Genomic DNA, 21,257 nt, shown 5'->3' with positions numbered 1-21,257 from the left:
CTCCCGCCTCCTACTTCACCCCGTGAGCCTGATTGGTCGGGTGACTACTCAAACTCGCCAACCCTGTGCAGCCCACTGCCCGGCAGCCCCTGCGGCTAAGGGACCTAAGGCAAAGGGTGGCTCCTACAGAGGCGGCTCCAGGATGTGTCTGCAGGTGTCAGCAGGGGAAGCAAAGGAAGCCAGACACCAACAAAACAGTGAGTGTGGCATGGGTGGGGTGTAGAGCAATCACTCTACTCCAGAAAGCCCTCGCCACTCTACCCTACCTTCCATAGCGTAAACTGCCATAGAATTGCAACTTGCATACCTAGAGAGCTTTTGTGACCACCGGCCTCAATCCATTCTTGGCTGGACTCTAAATGTTGCATTCCACTACACATCAGCGTATTAACCAATGTTAACTAGTGCTACACTGGTGAAGATTACCCTGCGCCACTTTAGACAGGTGTAACAATGTTAGCATGTGCCACACTTAGATGCAATTCTTAACTTTAGCTTCCATCGCATCTAGATAGAAATGTGAATATTAGCATGTGACAAGTGCCACACTTGATTGGAATCATTATCACTGGCCTGCTTCGCATCTAGACAGAATATTGAAGATTAGCAAGGGCCACACTCAGATGGAATAGTGAATGATGGCAAGCATCACACTTAGACACAATTGCAAGGACAGCAATACCAACTAACCAATCCACTAACGATTTCATCCCTCTGCATACACCTCTCAAACTCTAACCAAAACACAACCACAAACCTAAAACACAGCAATCCGCATAAACTTCACTACACTGCAACCACAAAACAAACCACACATAGACTTGCACAACAGTACACGACGACTACCGACCGTAAAACACCCCACGCCCATCCAACGGACCTACCGGGCTGAGGCTGCCAACAGCACATCATTGCTCTCTTGCACTTTTCCTGCTTATTCCCACTAACTCGCCCCCCCCCTTCTCCCTTTTTCAGAGCCGCCAGGGGACCACTCAGGTGGTGATAGTGCGCGGTACAAATAACCTTTAACATTAACATCTTAAAGAAACTTGTTGAAACCGATGGCAAGACCTGGGATGTTATGACACCATGGGCCCATTTTGCCATTAGAAAGACCCCACAATCCTCTACAGGGTTCTCTCCGTTTCAGCTTTTATACAGTAGGGAACCTTGAGATGTTCTTGCTATGTTGCTTGAGACCTGGGAGGAACGAGAGAAAGCTGTTCTACCACTTTCTCAAACAGCCCAGCGATTGAAAGAACATATAGCTGCAGTTAGGACCATAGTACAAGCTAATATGGTTAGTACTCGGGAACACCAAAAAGGTTACCATGATAGAAATGCTGTATTAAGATCCTTTTCAATTGGTCAAAATGTTCTACTTCTCCTCCCATCGGAGAACAACATGCTCTTTTGTAGCATGGCGTCTACAAAATGTATGTATTTATTTATATACAGGAGGAACATTGCTCTTTTGTGATCAAAAGAGTGTACAATAGTTAAGAAATCAGATTTAACACGAAGAAGTGGGTTTCTTACAATGGGGTGAGTTTGAGGGACATTCCGAGCAGGTTTTGGAGGGGAGCAAATAGAACAGTCACCAGGGACAATGCATAAGTGGACATACATAGATTAAGGGCAACAAACATTGCACATTTTTAAGAACAGGTAGCCGGTACGGCCAGCTGTGCTCAGGACATGACCATTATGGGTGAAGTGCTAGAATGAATGCAGAGGAAGTGAGAAACTGAGGCAGGTTAGAGGCGAGGGAAAATGTTAGCTACAGATGAGAGGTACGTTAAGAGGGTAACTCTGAGGCGAGGAGGTAGGCTGTTAGTTTGGTTTCGAACAAATCCATGTGGAGTGTTTCTCGGATGTCCGGCGGAAGAGAATTCCATGCCAGTGGAGCAAGAAGAGAAAGAGTGGAAATGAGAGGAAGCAGAGGGAGTGTGAGAAGCCACAAGGGTAGTCAGAGGATGAGCAGAGATTATGTGAAGGCTTATAGAGTTGGATAGATACAGTGGTGCCTTAATGTGGATAGATTTGTAAACTAGGAGATGACATTTAATTTTGGCCCTGTTTTGCATCAGCCATTCAGCCTGGTGACTGTATGAGTAAGTAGGTGTGAAGTGAGGGAGTTCAAAGAGTCCTGGTAGCGAAGTTAATGATCTTGTCGAGAGGACAGAAAGCATAGTTGTGGAGACCAAAGAGGATACTGTTGCAGTAGTCCAGGTAGAGAAGATGAGTGGTTAAGAGATGGCTTCCGGTATTGAAAGGAAGGAGATGCCTGATTTTCCTAATATTTAGGAGGTTGAGGCGAGCTGCTGTTATTGTTTTGGAGATGAAAGTAGTGAAGATGTGAGAAGGGTCATAGAGGATGCTGAGGTTTCTAGCGTCTAGCTGGAGAAGATTTGGGGAGAGTGTTGGGTGGGAACTGGATAGGCAGAGGAAGAGCTAGGAAGAGATGAGCAACAGCTTTTGGCAGGGAAGAAGAGTAACTCTGTTTTGATAGTTTAACACCAGAGAGTGTGAAGCCATGCAATATTTAATAGCAGAGTTTGTAAGAAACCGGAGGGCGTTCTCACTTCCTTTTCCCCAACATCCTTTGCTCAGGGCCATCGCTTTTGGATCCGAACCTGGGGGTGGATATGCGAGGGAGGATTACCTGGGTGGAGGAAATTTGGGAAATGGAGGGAGGATGTCCTTGGGTGAGACAGGGTAGCCCCCATTCCTTTTTCATAATGAACCTTCAGTCCCAGAAGCCTTTATAGGGTACTGTTAACCCCTCCACTTTCCTTCCTTGCTAAATGACCCTCGGAAATACCATCATTATAGAGGGACAAAGACAAGATCAACTAGGACACCTCCTTATATGGGTAGGGTAAACTCACATCAATTTCCTCTTGTGATTCCAGAAAAGTATCAGAGCCATAATAAGACAGGAAAAGGCCACTGGAAATTAGGTACACTTCCATTCAGTCTTTTCCTCTTTCACACACCCAAACTGTCCCACAATAGTTTTCCTTTAAGACTGGGATGAGGAGGAGGCAACTTGGAGTTGTGCACTACCATTCATTCACACCACTGTGGTATTAGGACAAGGAAGAGGACTGTGGAGGACCACTATTACTATGGCCAGGTATGTCCTACTGATAACTATTTTCAGCCAAAGGATTTGCACCTGCTACCAATTAAGTGGCTACAGTGGCATAAAAGAAGAGAGACTGGCAAGAGAGGGAGGAATCCACCTGGTGAGAACGACACAGCAACCTGACGTGGAGCAGGCTGGAGAGGGGCAGGCGAAAAGGATGCTGTGTGTTGCAGAGAAGGGAGAGAGATGCCAGGGCCTGAACGGGCCACGAGAGGATTGAGACACCTGCAATCCTGGAGCTGTTGGACACATAATACTCCATAGTGCTGCAGACCGCTGCATCAATTTTGAAGTTGGCGAGCACTGCTTCCTGGAGCTCCCGACAAGCAAAAGGGAAGTGAGTGAAAGCCGACAAGGAGAACGACGCCGGGAGGAGCGGCCGCACACCAGCGAGTGAAAGAAAGTGAACACTTATACCGGGGCAGTCCAGGGGCTGGAATTGGGCAGATGGAAATGCTGATCGAATGGAAATGTATAACCAAAGGGTTTGAAGACAGAATGGAAGAGTTCTTGAATACCAAACAAGCTGCAATGTACTTTTAAAATACAAGTATTATTGAATACTGAACTAAAGAAAAGATATGAAAAGTATATGAAAATACCACATCGGTGGAAAGAAAGTGCTTGGAAACACTTGTGTATAGGTTCCATACAAATGTCCAATAAATAAAGTGATGTGCATTTATGAATGCAGTGCAAATAGTAATAAGCATTGATGGACAATATGAAAGTATGAACAAAGTGAAAGCCAGTAATACTCGCTTATGAACCAAGTAGAAAACAAGTGATAAGCCCTAATGGGCAATGTGCATGAAAGGTGGTGGAAAGAAATAAACACCATGGAGTGAGTTGTGTGAAATTCGTGTTGTGGCATAGTCAAGGTACTGCCAAGGAAAACGGAACTGTATGTGAATTAGAACACTGGTTTAAAAGCGAGAAAACCTGTGTTGGCAAGGTGGTCTGAAGAATTGTACGAGTTAAAAGTTGTGTCAAGAAAAATCTGAAATAAGTGAGAGTTTAGAGATACCTTAAGTATGGCAAGCACGTTGGGGGCAGAGCCAAGAGACTGTTAAAGAGAAGCAGAATTGAGTGCTGCCTAATGATACAGGTTCATAGAGGGAAAACATAAGTGTGTAGCAAAGGGGTTATCGGTTGTATGACCTGTAATGGGTGGACCATGTGGTACGACAACTGCGCCTAGACCGAGTAACCCCTACCTGGAAAGATCTAAGGGAAGTCAAGATACAGAAGATGACTTGTATAATAAGGTAAAACACTTGATTGGGTGGCAGACCACAACTGTAACACCTCTATCACTGCTATAACCCCACAATCATGGACAGTCCACCATCTCATAGCTTTTACATTAGATGCAAAAATCCTCACTACTAAGAATAACCCAATTTCCCCTCGTCACAATCTCCATTCACAACCTATCTCGCATGCACATGTTTAACTTTTTGCTTCTCATTAAGGCTGAGTGACACTCCATGCATTTATATTGTAGCTATACCATATCAACTAAGTTGTCATTCGATTGCTGCATGCGTGCAAATGTAAAAATGTATTCCACAAACAACACTAAAAGTAACCTTTATCCCTTTCATATTAAATACATTATATTTGTGCCAATTTGCTACATTGCCGTCTCCCCTGTCCTCAATATGGCGTGCACAATTAAAACTTCTCTTTACTTTGTTAACTACCCCAACACTACACCGGTACAGTAGCACAGTGAGTAGAGCGCTCGCTTTGACATCCGTGCAGAGCCTGCTGACGCAGGTTCGAATCCCGGCAGGGCCCAACTCAGCCTTTCATCCTTCTGAGATCGATAAATGAGCACCACACACCGTGGGTAATAATAAGCAGCGCTCAGATACCTGAGGGTTCGTAGCGCTATATAAATGATTAATTATTATTTTTATTACACTTCTAGTGCTATCAAGGTATTTTGTCGAAACTAAATATGCTGCAAGAAGGTGACCACTATTTTTTGTGGCAGACGCTTGACAAACCAAACGATGCCCATACAGGTTCAGGGAAGGAAACAACTGGCAAACTCTTTGCCACACCCTGGCACTTGATAAACGGACTTTCACATTCAAAATAAATACTATTTGCCCGCAGATGCCCGATCCTTATTAGTGCCACAGATGCTAAGAAGAGGTATAGTATGTCTGCATCAACGTGGAAGGTTCCAAATGACACAGGAATGTAAAGGTATGCATGCTCTGGCCCGAAAGATCTCCACAAGAGCATCAGCATCCAAACCTCCCTGCCCCGGCGAGGTATGATCCCTTCAAGCAGGATGAGATGAAGCAATTTGTTAAAATGCTCCTAGAGGAAGCGTGTGCATAGGCCATCCTGAAACAAGGCAGGATTCCATCTGATGCAGTGATCAAATCAAGCTTCGATGCTGTGGCGATGACCTGGTAGCTACAGGATTGGTGGTGGTGGGAAGGTTTGCGTGGCTTAGGCCAGAAACACGGGCAAGCATATGTAAACCTGCCTTGTGATTGCCATAGTTCATACAAAGTGTCTCATGATAACCAGATGTTGCTCTAAGGTGGATACTTTTATTTACACTTTTTTGTGAAAGGTTGGTTGCTGTTTTAGTAACGCAGTGAGTGTTTTTTAAAAGCCCCTTTTTAAGTCTGATGGCAATTACAACATATCTCCATGCACCTGCGTAACTGAGGCCCAGGGGGCCGTCTGCTTCCGACAGTCTGTTGTCCTGGTTCATATGAATGTACAATAACTGCCCCTTTCCTTCGAAAAAGTGCTTTAAAACCGAGTGTACCACTTGTTGTCCTGGGTTTGTGCTACCAACGCTGCAACCTTTAACAGCAAATCCTAAAATCGTTTTTTCATGACATTATTTGCACAAGATATGTGCAGATAATAAAGCCCTACAGATCGCACTTGTTAGTGGAACTCGGACCCAAGTACGGCGGGGAAATATGCTTTCCCGCACAGAGCTCCTTGCTGTCAACCCTTCCCCTGTGACCTGAAAGAATTTTAAGCTTAAAGAATCCCATGTATCCTTCGTATCATGTAAATAACTAATTTTATTTTTCAGATTGCTTTCTACAAAAATGGTGTTAACCAAGGTGTGGCCTACCAAGATATTTTTGAAGGCGTTTATTTCCCTGCAGTCTCTCTGTACAGATGCTGCACTGTAAGTATATTATGTACTTTATACAAATGCAAGATAACATGTTATAAAGAGTCTACTAACATAATTTCTGATGTTTGTTAATCTGCTTAGAATCACATGCTGTGCATAGGTCCGACATCCAGTGGTCACTGCGGAGTATTGCATTTTGTTTTTCGTAGTCGAAAAGGGGACGTCGACAAGGCGTGTCTGAAACACTATCCCTATAGTGACGTGCGTTGTACCCACAATCCCTCACGCGTCGAGGTCCCTCAGATTGTTTTTTTCCGCCCAGCTTCTGGTCGCCTTCACGCGGAGCTCCTCGAGAGACATTGCAACTCCTCGACCTTTGGTCGTTTTTTCTCTAATATTAATAATCCCTCCCTCGACGCAGTTGTAAGCTGTTCTCCGCCGAAAAGAATCTTCGACGGAGGGTCGAGCGGAAGAAATCCTTCGGCGCTGCCGAACACGTGGCCTGGCCTCGCAGGCCATATACAGTAGGGAGAGTGGGGTCGTGGGACATCTCTGGGTCTTTTCTGAGAATGCCTTTCCCTTTCCCCTTCCTTTCCCTTGGGGTGTTTATCGCGATTTATTGCCTCGGCTATGGAGAGGACACCGTTTAGGTTTTGCCCACTTTGTAAAGGCAAATTCACTTGGAAGGACAAGCACTCACGGTGTAACCGCTGCTTGCCCCTCGATTACAGGGAGGAAAGGTGCGCGGCTTGTCGGCTTCTTAAGCCTAAAACTCTAAAAGACCGAAGGGTTAAAAGGTGGGCGGCCTACGCGATGTCGAAGGCCGAAGGTTCACCCGCCGCTGCTACCACCGACAGTGACGAGGAACGCGATAACACGACCTCCGCTACGGAAGTCGAAACCCCCTCTAAGGAGCGCTTACGCGCTTCGTCGTCTGTCCCCGGCCCCGACGGGCTCGGCTCACGCCCTGCTTATGGGGATGAACACCCCGGCGACACAGACGCACACAAAGATCCACATAAACACACAACCCACGGCTCTTCTTCGACGAAGTCGAAAAGACCTTCGGCGCCCAAGGAGACGCAGGTTCCACCGGCGGCCTCCTCGGACCGTTCGGGTTCGAAGCCCCTCTCGCAACCGCAGCCGCGACCTGCGACTGGGCTTTCGGCAAACAAGGGCGCTGCCACCAAACCATCGGCCGGTGCGCATCAACAGAAAGCGCAGACCGCCGTAGAGCGTTCGATACCCATAGCGTCGAAAACTCAAGCTTCCGCCGAAAAACGAGTCGCCGACAAGCGAGTCGCCGATAGCTTAGCAAGGATCGCTGTAGCCGACGCCCAAAAGCGTACGCCGAAAATTTCGTCGAGCGTTACGCATAAGTTAAAGGATACGCCGAAAAAGCCAGATGGGAAGCAGGGACTACCCCCTTCAGGCAGGGAGTCTCCCGACACACCAGAAAGTTTTTCGGAGGGCGACGGGACACTTTCCTCGACGCTTTGGGAGAGGTCGAGCCATTTCGAGTTAGATAACCCTATGTTTCCCCCGCCAGACCGCTCTGGGGTACCCCATGAAACTATGGAAAGACTCCACCTCTGTATGGAGAGGATGGAAAAGTTCATGAGCACCCAGGCCTCTCAAACACACAAGAGGACCAGAGAAGGGCCTCAGGAGGACCCCAGGGCCAAAAATCCGAGGCTAGTCGATCCCCAGCAGGACACAGCCTCAGACTTCCAAGATGTATATGACCTCACTGGGGAGGAGCAAGACTTCGAGGAAGAAGATGATTTCATGGACAATGAAGAACAGAACCAGGAGGAATGTCTGGAAAACAGAACAGACATTATAGAAGAAGGCTTCGGGGTTAACCCAGAAGAGGGACCTTCACACCCCTGGCAATCACCATCAGTGTATTCCGACACTGATGTCCTAAACCTAACTCCTCCGGACAATTCTCCAGTTAGGAACACGTCTCCAATTGACGATCAGCCGACGTTCAATGCACTGTTGCGCAGAGCAGCAGCGCATTTCGAACTCGACACCGGGGAACTCTCTCCAGAATTGGACTTTGTAGAAAGAGTGATTAAGGAAAAACCCCCGGTCAGCCAGACCATTCCACTCCTCGCTTCAGTAAAGAGAAGGATAATACCTTCGCTGTCCACTCCCGCTATGATCAGAGGGGTCAATCCACGGATTGAAAAACTTTTCACTCCTTCACCCTCAGACCCCCTCTACATTAGGGGACATTCCATTCCTGATTCCCTAGTGGTTTCTAATACTAGAAAGAGGGCAGGGGTACCACTTTCCACCAGTGAGGCACCCCCTGACAAGGAGGGCAAGAGGCTATATGCCCTTGCAAAAAGAGTTACTTCCTCGGCTGCCTTCTCAGCAAGAATTGCCAACAACAATTCCTTGCTTGCAAGCTACGCAGACGCGCAGTGGGCCAAACTGCGAAAAGACGCCGAGGAAGCACCGGAGCCTTTACGTACGCGCCTACTGTCAACTATTGGCGAAGGAACCCAAGTGAACCAGAGCATTGTTAAAAACTCTCTGGACGCGGCGGAAACAGCAGGACGTTCCTTGGTACAAGGAATACTCCTAAAGCGCCATGTATGGCTGCGCAACTCAGGCTTTAAACCAGAGACACAGGCGTCTTTGATAAATAAACCTGTCGAGGACGCTAACCTCTTCGGAAAAGCGGTAGATGAAGCCCTAGAGATGGCTAAAAAAGAGTTCGACACTATCAAGACTCTCGACCAGATCTCTAAGCCCACTACCAGGCGCGGCTATGGCAACAAACGCTTTTTTCGTGGCCAACGCCAACACCAACAACAAAATCAACATCAGCAATACCCTGCCACCAATTACCAAACCAATAGTGGGCAGTACAGCCAAAGAGGCCAACGCCGAGGCAAAGGGAGGGGTCGGGGATCCACCCCCAGAGGCTCCCAAGCCCCCAACAACTCCAAGTGACGCGAAGATTCGCGTCCCCTCCCATGCAACACCGGTTGGGGGCCGGATAACATCCTTTCTTCCTGCATGGGAGGAGATAACGTCAGACCGTTGGGTACTGTCCACCGTAGCCCACGGATACTGTATCGAATTCAACAGTTCCCCATCCTACAGACCCCCGAGGGGACGTCGCATGACACCGGAACATCTTGCCATCCTTCTCCAAGAAGTACAACAACTACTGGAAAAAGGAGCCATAGAGGTCGTGCCTCTATCTCAGGTAACGGAAGGTATTTATTCAGTGTACTTCCTTGTACCCAAAAAGGATCTAACCATGCGCCCTGTATTAGATCTGCGCCCAGCGAACAACTTTATCAAACCCCAAAAGTTTCGTATGGTAACCTTACAGGAAGTAATCCCACTGCTTTCTCAGGGAGATTACATGACAACATTGGACATGAAAGATGCATACTTTCATATTTTAATGTTGCCAGCGCACAGAAAATACCTCAGGTTCATGATAGAGGGCAAACACTACCAGTTCAAAGTGCTACCCTTCGGCATAGCATCAGCACCAAGGGTATTCACGAAGGTGCTGGCAGTGGCAGCGGCCCACCTGCGCAGGTTGTCCATCCCAGTTTACCCTTACCTCGACGACTGGCTCATAACAGGGGATTCTTACGAAACATGCTTCTCCAATACCCAAAAGACAGTAGACCTTTTGTTCCAGTTGGGCTTCTCCATCAACGAAAAGAAGTCCAGTTTAGACCCCAGTCAAATCAAACAATTCCTAGGGGCTCTAATTCAAACAAGGGACGGCCTCGTCTTCCCCCTCCAAAGAGAGGGTCCAAAACATGCTGTTTCAAATCCCTCAATATGTAACCGGTCGAGAGGTGACGGTACGCAAAGCAATGCGCTTGCTAGGAATGATGGCGTTGTGTATTTATTTGGTACCTCACGCGCGCCTGCGCATGCGCCCAATGCAAGAGTGGCTCAACAGCCAGTGGTGTCAGGCCAGCGGACTATGGGAGGATCTAGTTGTGGTCTCGCAGGTTCTCTCACTACGGTGGTGGACAAAGGAAAACATGGAAAAAGGGAAACCCTTTGCCACACCCGCGGCGGAAGCCACTCTAACCACAGACGCATCCCTCACAGGATGGGGGGCGCACCTATCCCATCAGACTGCTCACGGAGTGTGGACTCCGAACGTAGCATCCAAACACATAAATCTACTGGAGCTACTAGCTGTGTTCAAGGCGCTAAGAGCCTTCCAGGAACACCTACAAGGCAAAACAGTAATGGTCCTTACAGACAGCACCACAGCCATGTACTACATCAACAAGCAAGGGGGCACCCACTCTCCAGGCCTGTCCAAGCTGGCCCAGAATATATGGAAGTGGGCTCTCAAACAGGACATGTTCCTACTATCACTACATGTACCCGGGGAACTCAATCTGCTAGCAGACAGTCTCAGCAGAGATTTCCCCCTGCCCAAAGAGTACGAATGGCGCCTGCACGAAGACATCGTCTTCGACGTCTTCACACAATGGGGATTCCCAGAAATAGACCTGTTCGCAACCCTGGAAAACTCACAATGCCTAAGTTACGCCTCCAGGTACCCCCAGAACCAATCCAAGGGGAACGGTCTGTCGATGCAATGGTCAGGGAAATTTGTTTACGCTTTTCCCCCGACTCCCCTTCTCAACAAAGTGGTGCACAAGATGCACCAGGAACAAGTGACCATGATACTAGTGGCCCCAATGTGGGCACGACAACCATGGTTCGCTCACTTGATGGAGATGTCTCTATCCCCCCCAGTAAAACTCCCCTGCCCGTACAACATGCTGTCTCAGGACAAAGGCAGGACTCTGCATCCATGCCCCCAGAACATGAACTTGGCAGCTTGGCTCCTGAGATCATAGAGTTCGGACATCTACAACTCCCGCAAAGATGCATGGACATCCTCAGGGAAGCCCGAAAACCGAACACTCGCCACTGCTATTCTAGCAAGTGGAAAAGATTTGTCATCTGGTGCAGGAGTAAAAGCATCAACCCTATTGACTGCTCTCCCACACATGTGGTCCTATACCTGACCCACCTATTGGATTCAGGTCTAGTGTTTAACTCCATTAAAGTCCACCTAGCTGCACTTTCTGCATACACCACTTCCCAACTCAAAGTGTTGTGGTGGAGGATCCCTGTTATAAAGGCCTTCATGGAGGGAGTAAAGAGAATACACCCCCCGATAGCTGACCCAGCTCCCGGATGGGACCTTAATGTGGTACTTACCAGACTCATGGGCTCTCCATTCGAACCCATGCACAAAGCATCTCTTAAACACCTCACGCTTAAAACTGCTTTTTTAATAGCTATCACCTCCATCAGGAGAGTAAGTGAACTTCAGGCTCTTTCTATTCTAGACCCCTTCGTTACAGTTCACAAAGATAAAGTGGTTCTACGCACTCACCCTAGGTTTGCTCCGAAATTTATTTCTAAATTCCACGTAAACCAATCTATAGAACTACCAACGTTCTTTCAAAATCCTTCCAATTTGGGAGAAAGGACTCTGCACACTCTAGATGTACGCAGAGCGGTCATGTTCTACATGGAAAGAACCAGACCACTGAGGAAGACTAATCAGTTCTTCGTCTCGGTGGCAGCAGGAAGAGAAGGAGATGCAGTTTCAAAATCCACTATTTCTAGATGGATTGTTCAATGCATCACTCTCTGCTATACTCTTGCTAAGAGAGAACTGCCCTTTAGGCCAAGAGCACACTCTACTCGAGGCACGGGGGCATCCATAGCATTCATTGCAAATGTTCCCCTTGAGTCCATCTGCAAAGCGGCTACCTGGAGTTCTGTGCACACCTTTACAAAACACTACTGTCTAGATACACACTCTAGATCTGACTCCGAGGTGGGACAGGCAGTATTACGACACCTTTTCTCTACTGTTCCTTCTCATAACCCACCGCCAACTCCGGGTACTGCTCGCTAGTCTATGCACAGCATGTGATTCTAAGCAGATTAACAAACATCAGAAGAGAATGCATTACTTACCGTAAAAGCATTTCTGATGATTGTATCTGCTTAGATTCACATGCGCCCGCCCTTCCTCCCCGCTCGGATGGAAGGAACATAGACTTCCTTTATGTATCTCTCTCTTTTCTGTACTCACTCACGTCTAGAAGGCTCCCTCAGGGCAGAAAAATACAAACAGAGGGACCTTGACGTGTGAGGGATTGTGGGTACAACGCACGTCACTATAGGGATAGTGTTTCAGACATGCCTTGTCGACGTCCCCTTTTCGACTACGAAAAACAAAATGCAATACTCCGCAGTGACCACTGGATGTCGGACCTATGCACAGCATGTGAATCTAAGCAGATACAATCATCAGAAATGCTTTTACGGTAAGTAATGCATTCTCTTATGCAGTCGAGGCGCTTTTTGCCATGCTCTCTTCCACCCTTCTGTGTGCCTGGTGGAAACGGTTATCAATGCGTTCTTTCAGCGAACAAGACAAATCTGCACGGCCAAACATAGGCGCGCATTACAAGCTTGGTTGTATCTCTGCAGTAAATCTGCTGCGATACCACCAAACGGATTTACCGTTACCACCACTTGGTCTGGCGTAATTACCACCAAATTACAAGCGGTGGTAGGCAGTGTTGGTCCCCATTTATTAAGTCCATAGGACTCGTGGGTTTTCTGGCAGAATTACCACCGGTGGTTCTACCAGAAGGTAATTCTGGCGAGTTGGCATTTTTTTTAATTTAAAGCAGAGCAATTGCCTCTAGCATTCTGCTGGAGGTTTTTCCTCTGCCTTCTCTCCAAAGCCATAGTACGGTGGTGTGGTTACCACTGCATTACCATTCTTGCCTATGCCGCCAAACTCGTACTGCGGCCCATAGTGTTTCTGGTTTGAAAAAAAATACGTAGTATTTGACTTGTCTGTGGTCGAGTAGGTTGGTAGCAGATGTTTTAAATGGTGTATCTGGAAGTGCTCAAATTGCAAATGATAGGCAACCTATATCGTCCCATAAAACCTACTTTTTACAAATGAAAAAGTGGCTACAAGTGAATACAAAACCTATCTGGTAATTATTTTAAGAAATGCATTGCAATGCAACTCTGATATGTAGTTTGTTGGATGTATATTGGTCGCTGACCAAATGGATGAGAAATTAAGTTTGGTACTAGTGTGGATTATCAATCGCAGCCATTTAGTTATACCAGAGGTAGTGTTTATCCATGTACTACAAGAATGATATGACATGAAATATTAGTTTCGGCTGTTGGATGGCAAAGAACTGTTCTACTAATGGCTTGCCTGGGTTCTATTTTTAAGTAGTTTTGTATAAGGTGTGATGCCACTTCGGGACTGACCCCAAAAAGAGGCAATCATTGTTCTGGACCCTGTTGAACCTGGAGAAGTTGCATTAATCTGCCTTCTACTCTGAAAGTAATCATCCGACTGGAGCACTTAAGAGTGGTTACTTTTATGTGTTGTTCCTATCAGTGTCTCGGTCTTTTATAACCAAGTGAGCTGGCTTTGAGTGTGGCATCCTACAGCGAGATCGTGTGTGGAAAGCAAGCACTGTAGGGCGCATTTTAGTGTCTTATTTTTCTCTCATGGAATCTGCATCAGTCTGTATGATCCTTGACTAGAACTGCCCATGAGCAGGTTCTTAACACGCTTTTTCCTTACAATATTGTTTGCACTTGTATAACCAATTGAAAAGTATACCATTTTATCTATCTTGCGTTCTTTTTATTTTTTTTACAATGGTCCTCTATAAAAAGCAAACTTTGCGTGCAGAATTGTCCATAACCACTGGAAAAAATGAAACTGGGAAACATGCCGGCAGAAGTAAAATGAGAACCAGCAGCTCCTCTAAGGCTGGTATGCTGCACTGATATCACACCATGCTGTGTAGGACAGTTGGGCCACTGTTCATTTTTCCACTCTGTAGAGCTAGGGTGTTGGAGCACGTTTGATAATTTATAAGCTTTTTTGCCTGACTAGAAATCTGGTCACAATATTGATTTCACAGGATATCTTGTGTCCAGCTGTACAGAAAGACTTTCTGTGGTGAAGCGAGACAGTGTTTTACCTTGTTTTCTGGTGTTCCTAACCCTGCCACAAACCTGTTTCTGACACTTGCATTAATGTGCTTCCTTTGGTGGGATGGAGTCCAGGAAGGATGTCCATGCTTTTTGCATTTGGTCTTCCTGAGTCATGCACTATAGAGAAGTTCCCAGCTTGTCAGAAAATTCAGTATAGGGAGGATATCAGACTTGCACAGGGAAGCCTCTTCAGGATACTCAGGTTGTTCATATGCCTTTGAATTGAGCTGCTTGTCTCTACAGCACTGTTGTAAGGTAAATTCAGTTTATTCAGATAGGCTCACAATTACAGAGAGGGTTGATAATCTCCTACTGTCCATGCGGAAAAACACATATAACCCAACATTCCTCTTGCTGACATTACACACACTCATCCATGACATCACAGTCCACCCTCAGCTCTCGTTGGCACCTCTTCCAGGTACAAAGCAAATGCCACCTATGGCATGTAGAACTAGTCCGAAAGGTAAAAGAAACTGACTTAACCTATAGGTGAAAGAACTCCAAGGCAACGGTTGCACACTCTTGCAAGGTAGTAGGGAAGACGGCCACATGGAGCATCCTCTCCAGTTCCACGTATGGTCTACATGACACCACCATATCTGACAGGCCTACCAAGTGCACACAAGAACCAATGGAACAGGTGCACACACGAATGTCACCACCTGGTGCTGCACAGACTCTAATGCTTCAGGCACTCACTGACCCACTTTGCCCTTGATGGGGGTGTGGGGGTTCCATAGGGTGGCTTCTTCCCCACCACAGAGTTGGAGAAACACAAGGCCCACTGCCGAAGTCAACCCATTGCCGGTTAAGATATGTAGCAACCTGGTGCAGGTAAGTTCATGAAAAGGAGGTCCGAGACCAATTTCACATAGGTCCAATTTATTCAGGTAAGTTCACGGGTATAGAGTGGGGAGGCCCACTGGTGCCCACCACCAAGACAATCTCCAACTACCACTGGGGAATACAGGGGACCCAGCATTTCACATGCTGGCATTGCATGCACAACTGCACACCGTTGGCATCACAGCCCAGACATTAAGCAGCATGCTCACCTCTACCAAGCAGCATTGACAGAGGAACACGGAGGAACAGACTCCCACAGGAACCATGTGTCCCAGGCTCTAAAGTCGCTGCAGGACCCTTGGAGTACTTGTGGTATCGCAAGCACCATCTCAGACATTGTTGTGAGTACTAAAATCTTAAACTGTTCCTATGGCGCAAGTCTCTGAACCTTTTTTCTTTTTTCCCGGGCACTCTGCATGGATCTATGACAGATCTCTGCACCATCCTTTTAACTGCATTGTGCAATGTTTTTTAAGAGGGGCCATGGGTATTTTTGCCCAACTCTCTGAGGGCTGTGTAACCAATTTACCCAGCGGTCTGCATCATTTGGCTTTACAGATGTTTTGGACTTTGATTCCCATGACCCCTTCACCATGGTCTATGCTGGCTTGAGCTGATGGGACTTGCAGTCCAAAACATCTGGAGAGTCTAAGGTTGGAGACCCTTGATCTAACTCAGAGATAGTATTGTGTTTCATCCAAAAGGAAAGCCCATCTTCTAATAGCTGTAGAAGAGTAGTCTGTATTACTCATGAGAGGCCGGTAGGCCAGCAGTGAAGCACAGTTAGTCTCTGTAGGCAACCCCAAAGAACACACTACAATGGTATACTGAAAAATAAACTCCTTTATTACAAGGTCACACATAACATCACAAGGAGGTAAAAAGAAGTTCTTAGGTTAAACAGAACAGACAATAGAGCCATAGTGTTCTTTTTGGGTGTATCTATGTGCAGAATGGGATTTCCATAATAAACAGCCTTGGACCTAATAGGCCAGACACTCAAAGAATATGGCAAAGTACTACTTTATTATCAGTTCTATAAAGTAGGGCAATCTGGTGAACAACAGTTTGTAGTCCACACACTCAAAATGCAGATTGGTTGCACAAAGCCTTTATACCTCAATATGCTTCAGCTATGATTTCATCCTATGTGGCAAATAAAAAAACATGTTCGGTTCAGGGATTGGTTAGGGGAACATAATCTATTTATAGCGTTTATAAGACTTTATTGGCTGCTCCTTCCCTGGTAGGCAACCCTTGAACTTCCCTCTAACTACATATAATACAGAATATAGCAGTGTAACAGGAGCAGATTGGCTCATACAACATTGTATGCTCATCGTTGCATAGGCCCTCATGATAGGTTGGCATGCTCTCCCAACCCTTGGACTTTCCGCTCACTAGCAGCACGCAAGCAAAACAAAACTCTGGTGCAGAGAACATCAGACTTCTACCCACTCACCCAAATAGTCGATCTCTCATCGGTCAGGCCCTAAGCCATGGCCTTTTCTTTGTATTTGATCTTGCAGTCTGTTCTCTTTTCTGGGACTTTTAAGGGAGTGTAGGTACACCACTATCTTTGTCTGTAGCTTCATGAGTAGGCCTTTTGCCCCCCTCCCCTCCCCCCTTATTATGAATCATGTGTGAGAAGACCACAATTTTTCAATTTCAACCTCTTTATTTAGTGCTATTTAATTCAATTAAGCTGGGTGTCATTACTCCATTTGGCCTCTGGATACTTGGTTGCTCTACCTCACATTGGCTTTTCTGTCTCTTTTATTGTCAATACTTGCCACTCATATATGTTCACGTATTTACTTAATCGAAGAGAAATATGTCCTGTGTACGTAGTTTATCCTAGTTACCTCCCCTTGTACCCTTCAGTATCTTCTCGCTGTAGCATCCTTCATCTCTGGCCTGTCGCTATTCTTTGGTCATGCATGAAGTTGTATTTCCAGCCTCTGTCAGTTCTGCAGCTCTGGTCTCTCTCCTTCAAACTCTTTGCTTACTATCATTGAGAGCCTGCATCCATCTTTTCAACATGGCCGCCTCAGCTGTTTTATGTTTTCTACTGGAGCAAGATTCTATATGGCTCATCTACCTTGCGTTTCTGCATATATACATCCACTTCTCATTTGGTTACTGATCCTATTTGTATATATGGTTTCTTCTTACTTGTACCCATGTTTACTCTTGTTTCTTCAGTTACATCTTCATGCTTAAGTATTCTTTTTTTTGTTTCAGTGCGTCATTGTAGCTTCTCCTTATGACATCACTTTGAACCTGCAAAAAACAGAGGTGATGGCTGAAAGGTTTAGAATGAATCTTAGATGAATCACTAGATTACGGTCTAGACTACCTAGACTACACAAGCCCCGAGCCAGAGATTCCACCCAACCCAAACTCACCAACCGAACCACCATTAGCACATGCGCCAACCTCACACTAAAAAAACTCAAACCTCAGTCACTCAACACTATTACTAGCAAAAACAAAGCACGCATTACAGCGACTACCCCCACCCCAACAAAAACCACCACACCTCCGATTAAAGGGGCCCTCATCAATGCACGTTCCATAATTGCCCATGCAACGGACATCGCAGACCTCATCATAGCCGAAGACCTAGACTTCCTAGCCATAACAGAGTCCTGGCTTCATGCAGCCGCAGGCCCTGCCCTATCGCTAGCCATCCCCAATGACTATACCATCATCCGAGCAGATAGAACTGAATCTAGAGGCGGAGGCGTGGCCATCATCGCCAAAACCTACCTCAACATCAGACTAGACTCCGCTTCACACCTTCCATCATGCGAAGCACTCACAGCCAAGCTACCCCCTGCTAACTCGCAAACAATATCCATTCACCTACTTTATAGACCGCCTGGACCCCTGGGATCCTTCGAGGAAGACCTCAGTGCTATCCTCACCGATAACCTAAAAAATTCCTCGCAATGCCTCCTCCTAGGAGATTTTAACCTAGGCTACAAAGACCCCAAAGACCACCAGGCCACCCTCATTAACAACACCTTGTCCGAACTAGGTTTCACTCAAAAAGTATCCAGCCCTACCCACAACAAAGGAAGAACCCTCGACTGGGTAGCAGACCATAACTGCGCGGCACTCATCACCAATAACTCACCTCAATCTTGGTCTGACCATCACCTCCTCTCCTTCTCGCTTGAAGCCTCAAGCCCCATAACCAACTTAACATTAGCCGAAGCCATCCCCACGAGAAGCAAGAAAAATATCACAGCGTAAAAACTGATCCCACTCATCCTCCCCACGCTCAACCGACTCCCTGCTTCCAACCCTTATGACCTCGTAGAAGGATACAATAATACCATGCGCACAGCCTTAGACTCCATCGCACCCCTTAAGCTCAGAAAAAGCAAACCAAAAAAGCACCTTAACCAATGGTTCTCCAGCCACCTTAAAGCGCTTCGACTAGAAAAAAGTAAAATGGAACAAATCTGGAGACAGTCTCCCACTGACCACAACAAGTTATTATTAAACAAAATCAAGGCCAATTACAAAAAAGAAATTATAGCTGCCAAACAAGAATCCTATAACCAGAGGATCGCACATTCCAACTCTAGTACCAAAGAATTGTTTACAATTATCAAAGAATTGGAAACACCAGTACCTGTCCCAGATACTTGCGTGAAGAACTAACAATGGTGCACTAGTGTCCAAAATGCACTAAACAACAAAGTCCTAGGCCTTCAAACCAAAATTAAAAATAAGAAAGATTCCCTCTCCAAATCAACCAACCCCAGTAATACCCCCTAGTACTCCACCCACTCACATCCCACCCAACAGTACTCGCTTTAGCTTCTCCAAAGTCACTACCCTAGAAGTGGAAAAAATCATTCTTAGCCTCAAACCTTCCAACTGTAAAGGCGACCTCTGTCCCCCACAAATCATTAAAGATGCGGCAAGAGACCTATCGCCATTCATCACCAGACTCATCAACGCCTCATTCGCCTCAGGAACAGTCCCCAGCAACCTCAAAGAGTCTTGGGTCCGCCCCCTCCTTAAAAAACCTTCCCTTGACCCCTCTATCCCGACCAACTACAGACCCATTACCACCGTCCCCTTCCTGCTTAAGATACTAGACAAGACAGCATACCAACAAATCCAAAAACACCTGGAAACTAACCACCTCCTTGGTACGCGACAATCAGGCTTTAGACCCCTACACGGGACTGAAACAGCACTCATTGATCTGAAAGCCCAGATAGACACTATCAGAGACAACGGTAAAACTGCACTACTTCTCTTACTAGACCTCTCTGCGGCATTCGACCTAGTTGACCACAAAATCCTTTGCAATCATCTAGATTCAGCCGCGCACTTCTCCCAAGAAGCCATCAGATGGATCGAGTCATTCCTCAGCAACAGATCCATGCGTGTCTTCTCCACCACTGCCGCTGCCAACCCCATCACATGCGGAGTCCCTCAGGGCTCCTGCGTCTCCCCTACTCTGTACAACGTGTTCACGAAGCCACTGTTTGATGATCTAGACGGCCTGGGTATCACCTATACTAATTACGCTGATGATACACAGATCCTCATCCCTCTGACGGGAGACTACAACCAGGATTTGGCCTTGATGAAAAAGGTGTACCTCATCATCCAGGCATGGATGGCTTCGCACAGTCTATGCCTGAATGATGACAAGACGGAACTCATTATCCTTGGGTCCTCTACAAACATAACCAAATTAGACCAAAACTATACCAACTTCATCATAGACGGAAACCAGATCAAGGTTGCCAAAGAAGTGAAAACTTTAGGAATATACCTCGACTCCGCCCTTACCTTCCATAAACAGGTTAGTTCCATGGCATCTTCTATGGCCTACACATGTAAGCTTATAAGAGCTGCCAAACCCTTCCTATCTCCCCAGAGTTGCATTACACTAGCCAGAGCCTTGGTATTATCCAAACTGGATTACTGTAATGCCCTCTACGTCGGAGCCAGCAAGCAAATCACAAACAAAATTCAGACACTCCAAAACAACGCTCTCAGAGCTGCGCTTAACATCCCCAAGAGAGCCCGCATCTCCAACATCCGGAAATCCCATAACTGGCTCAACACCTCAGACAAAATCTTGCTCAAAGTAGCATCGCTAACGCACAAATGTCTGAACAACGCTGCCCCGTGCTACCTTGCAGACACAATATGCAAATACACCCCCAACAGACCCACCAGAACCTCTAACGCAAACCTACTCATAGTCCCTAGGTACAAACACACTAAAATGGGCGGCAACAGCTTCCAGGTGAAGGCACCCCAACTTTGGAACGCCCTACCACCATCCCTTAGGTCACCTCAAACCTTTACTCACTTCAGACGCAATTATATCCAATGGATAAAGAACAAAGAGCTCTAATTCATCTAACCCAACACCACACGGCCGCCAACCTAGAACGAATGCTCATCTGCAAGCTCCCTAATACATCTGCAATGTAGGTATATGATATGTATAAGCTGTAAGTGATATGTATATGCTATGTATAAGCTACCACACTGTAACACTGTAAGTGATATGTATAAGATATGTATAAGCAACCTGTAACCAAGCTTTGAATAATCTGCTGCTCATGCGCCCTCATACTCTCGGGTCTGGCGCGCAATACAAATGAATAAACTTAAACTTAAACTTAGCCACTGGCATTGCTCTGGGCAACCCTCCAGACTATTGTTCTTCACCTGCCGAGCCAATACAGAAGGGGAAAGACCATATGCAAATCAGGCTTGGCCCACCCCAAAAGGAGTAGTCCAGCCCAAACTGCTAGGCCACATCCCTTCTGCACGAGACGACAAGCATCCCCAAACATGTTTCAGCCTTGTTGGGCCTCATCAGTGAGGAGTAGCTTGGATCTCTAGGCCCAGCAGGCACGGGACCCACATCTGGGCATACCCGTCCCACTCGGGGTGACAAAGCAAAAAACAAAGAGGTGATGGCTGGAACGTTTAGAATGAATCTTAACCACTGCCATTTGTCTGGGCAACCCTCCAGACCATTGTTCTTCGCCTGCCAAG

At 46.6% G+C, this 21,257-nt stretch overlaps 1 protein-coding gene across 2 annotated transcripts in view; it reads left to right on the top strand.

Moving 5' to 3' along the window:
* The window catches only part of ASH2L (ASH2 like, histone lysine methyltransferase complex subunit), a 1,246,012-nt gene that overhangs the window by 1,096,451 nt on the left and 128,304 nt on the right, over positions 1-21,257 (top strand). For both annotated transcript variants that reach the window (XM_069617945.1, XM_069617946.1), the window contains one exon: positions 6,231-6,329. In XM_069617945.1, the coding sequence (XP_069474046.1) occupies positions 6,231-6,329 (99 nt within the window). The remainder of the gene's footprint in view (positions 1-6,230; positions 6,330-21,257) is intronic.

The sequence above is a fragment of the Ambystoma mexicanum genome, chromosome 10 (assembly GCF_040938575.1).
Source record: "Ambystoma mexicanum isolate Mex_15411 chromosome 10, UKY_AmexF1_1, whole genome shotgun sequence".
NCBI classification, from domain to species: Eukaryota; Metazoa; Chordata; class Amphibia; order Caudata; family Ambystomatidae; genus Ambystoma; species Ambystoma mexicanum.
Note: the sequence above shows the minus strand (reverse complement) of the source record. Positions and strands in the feature narration are given on the sequence as shown.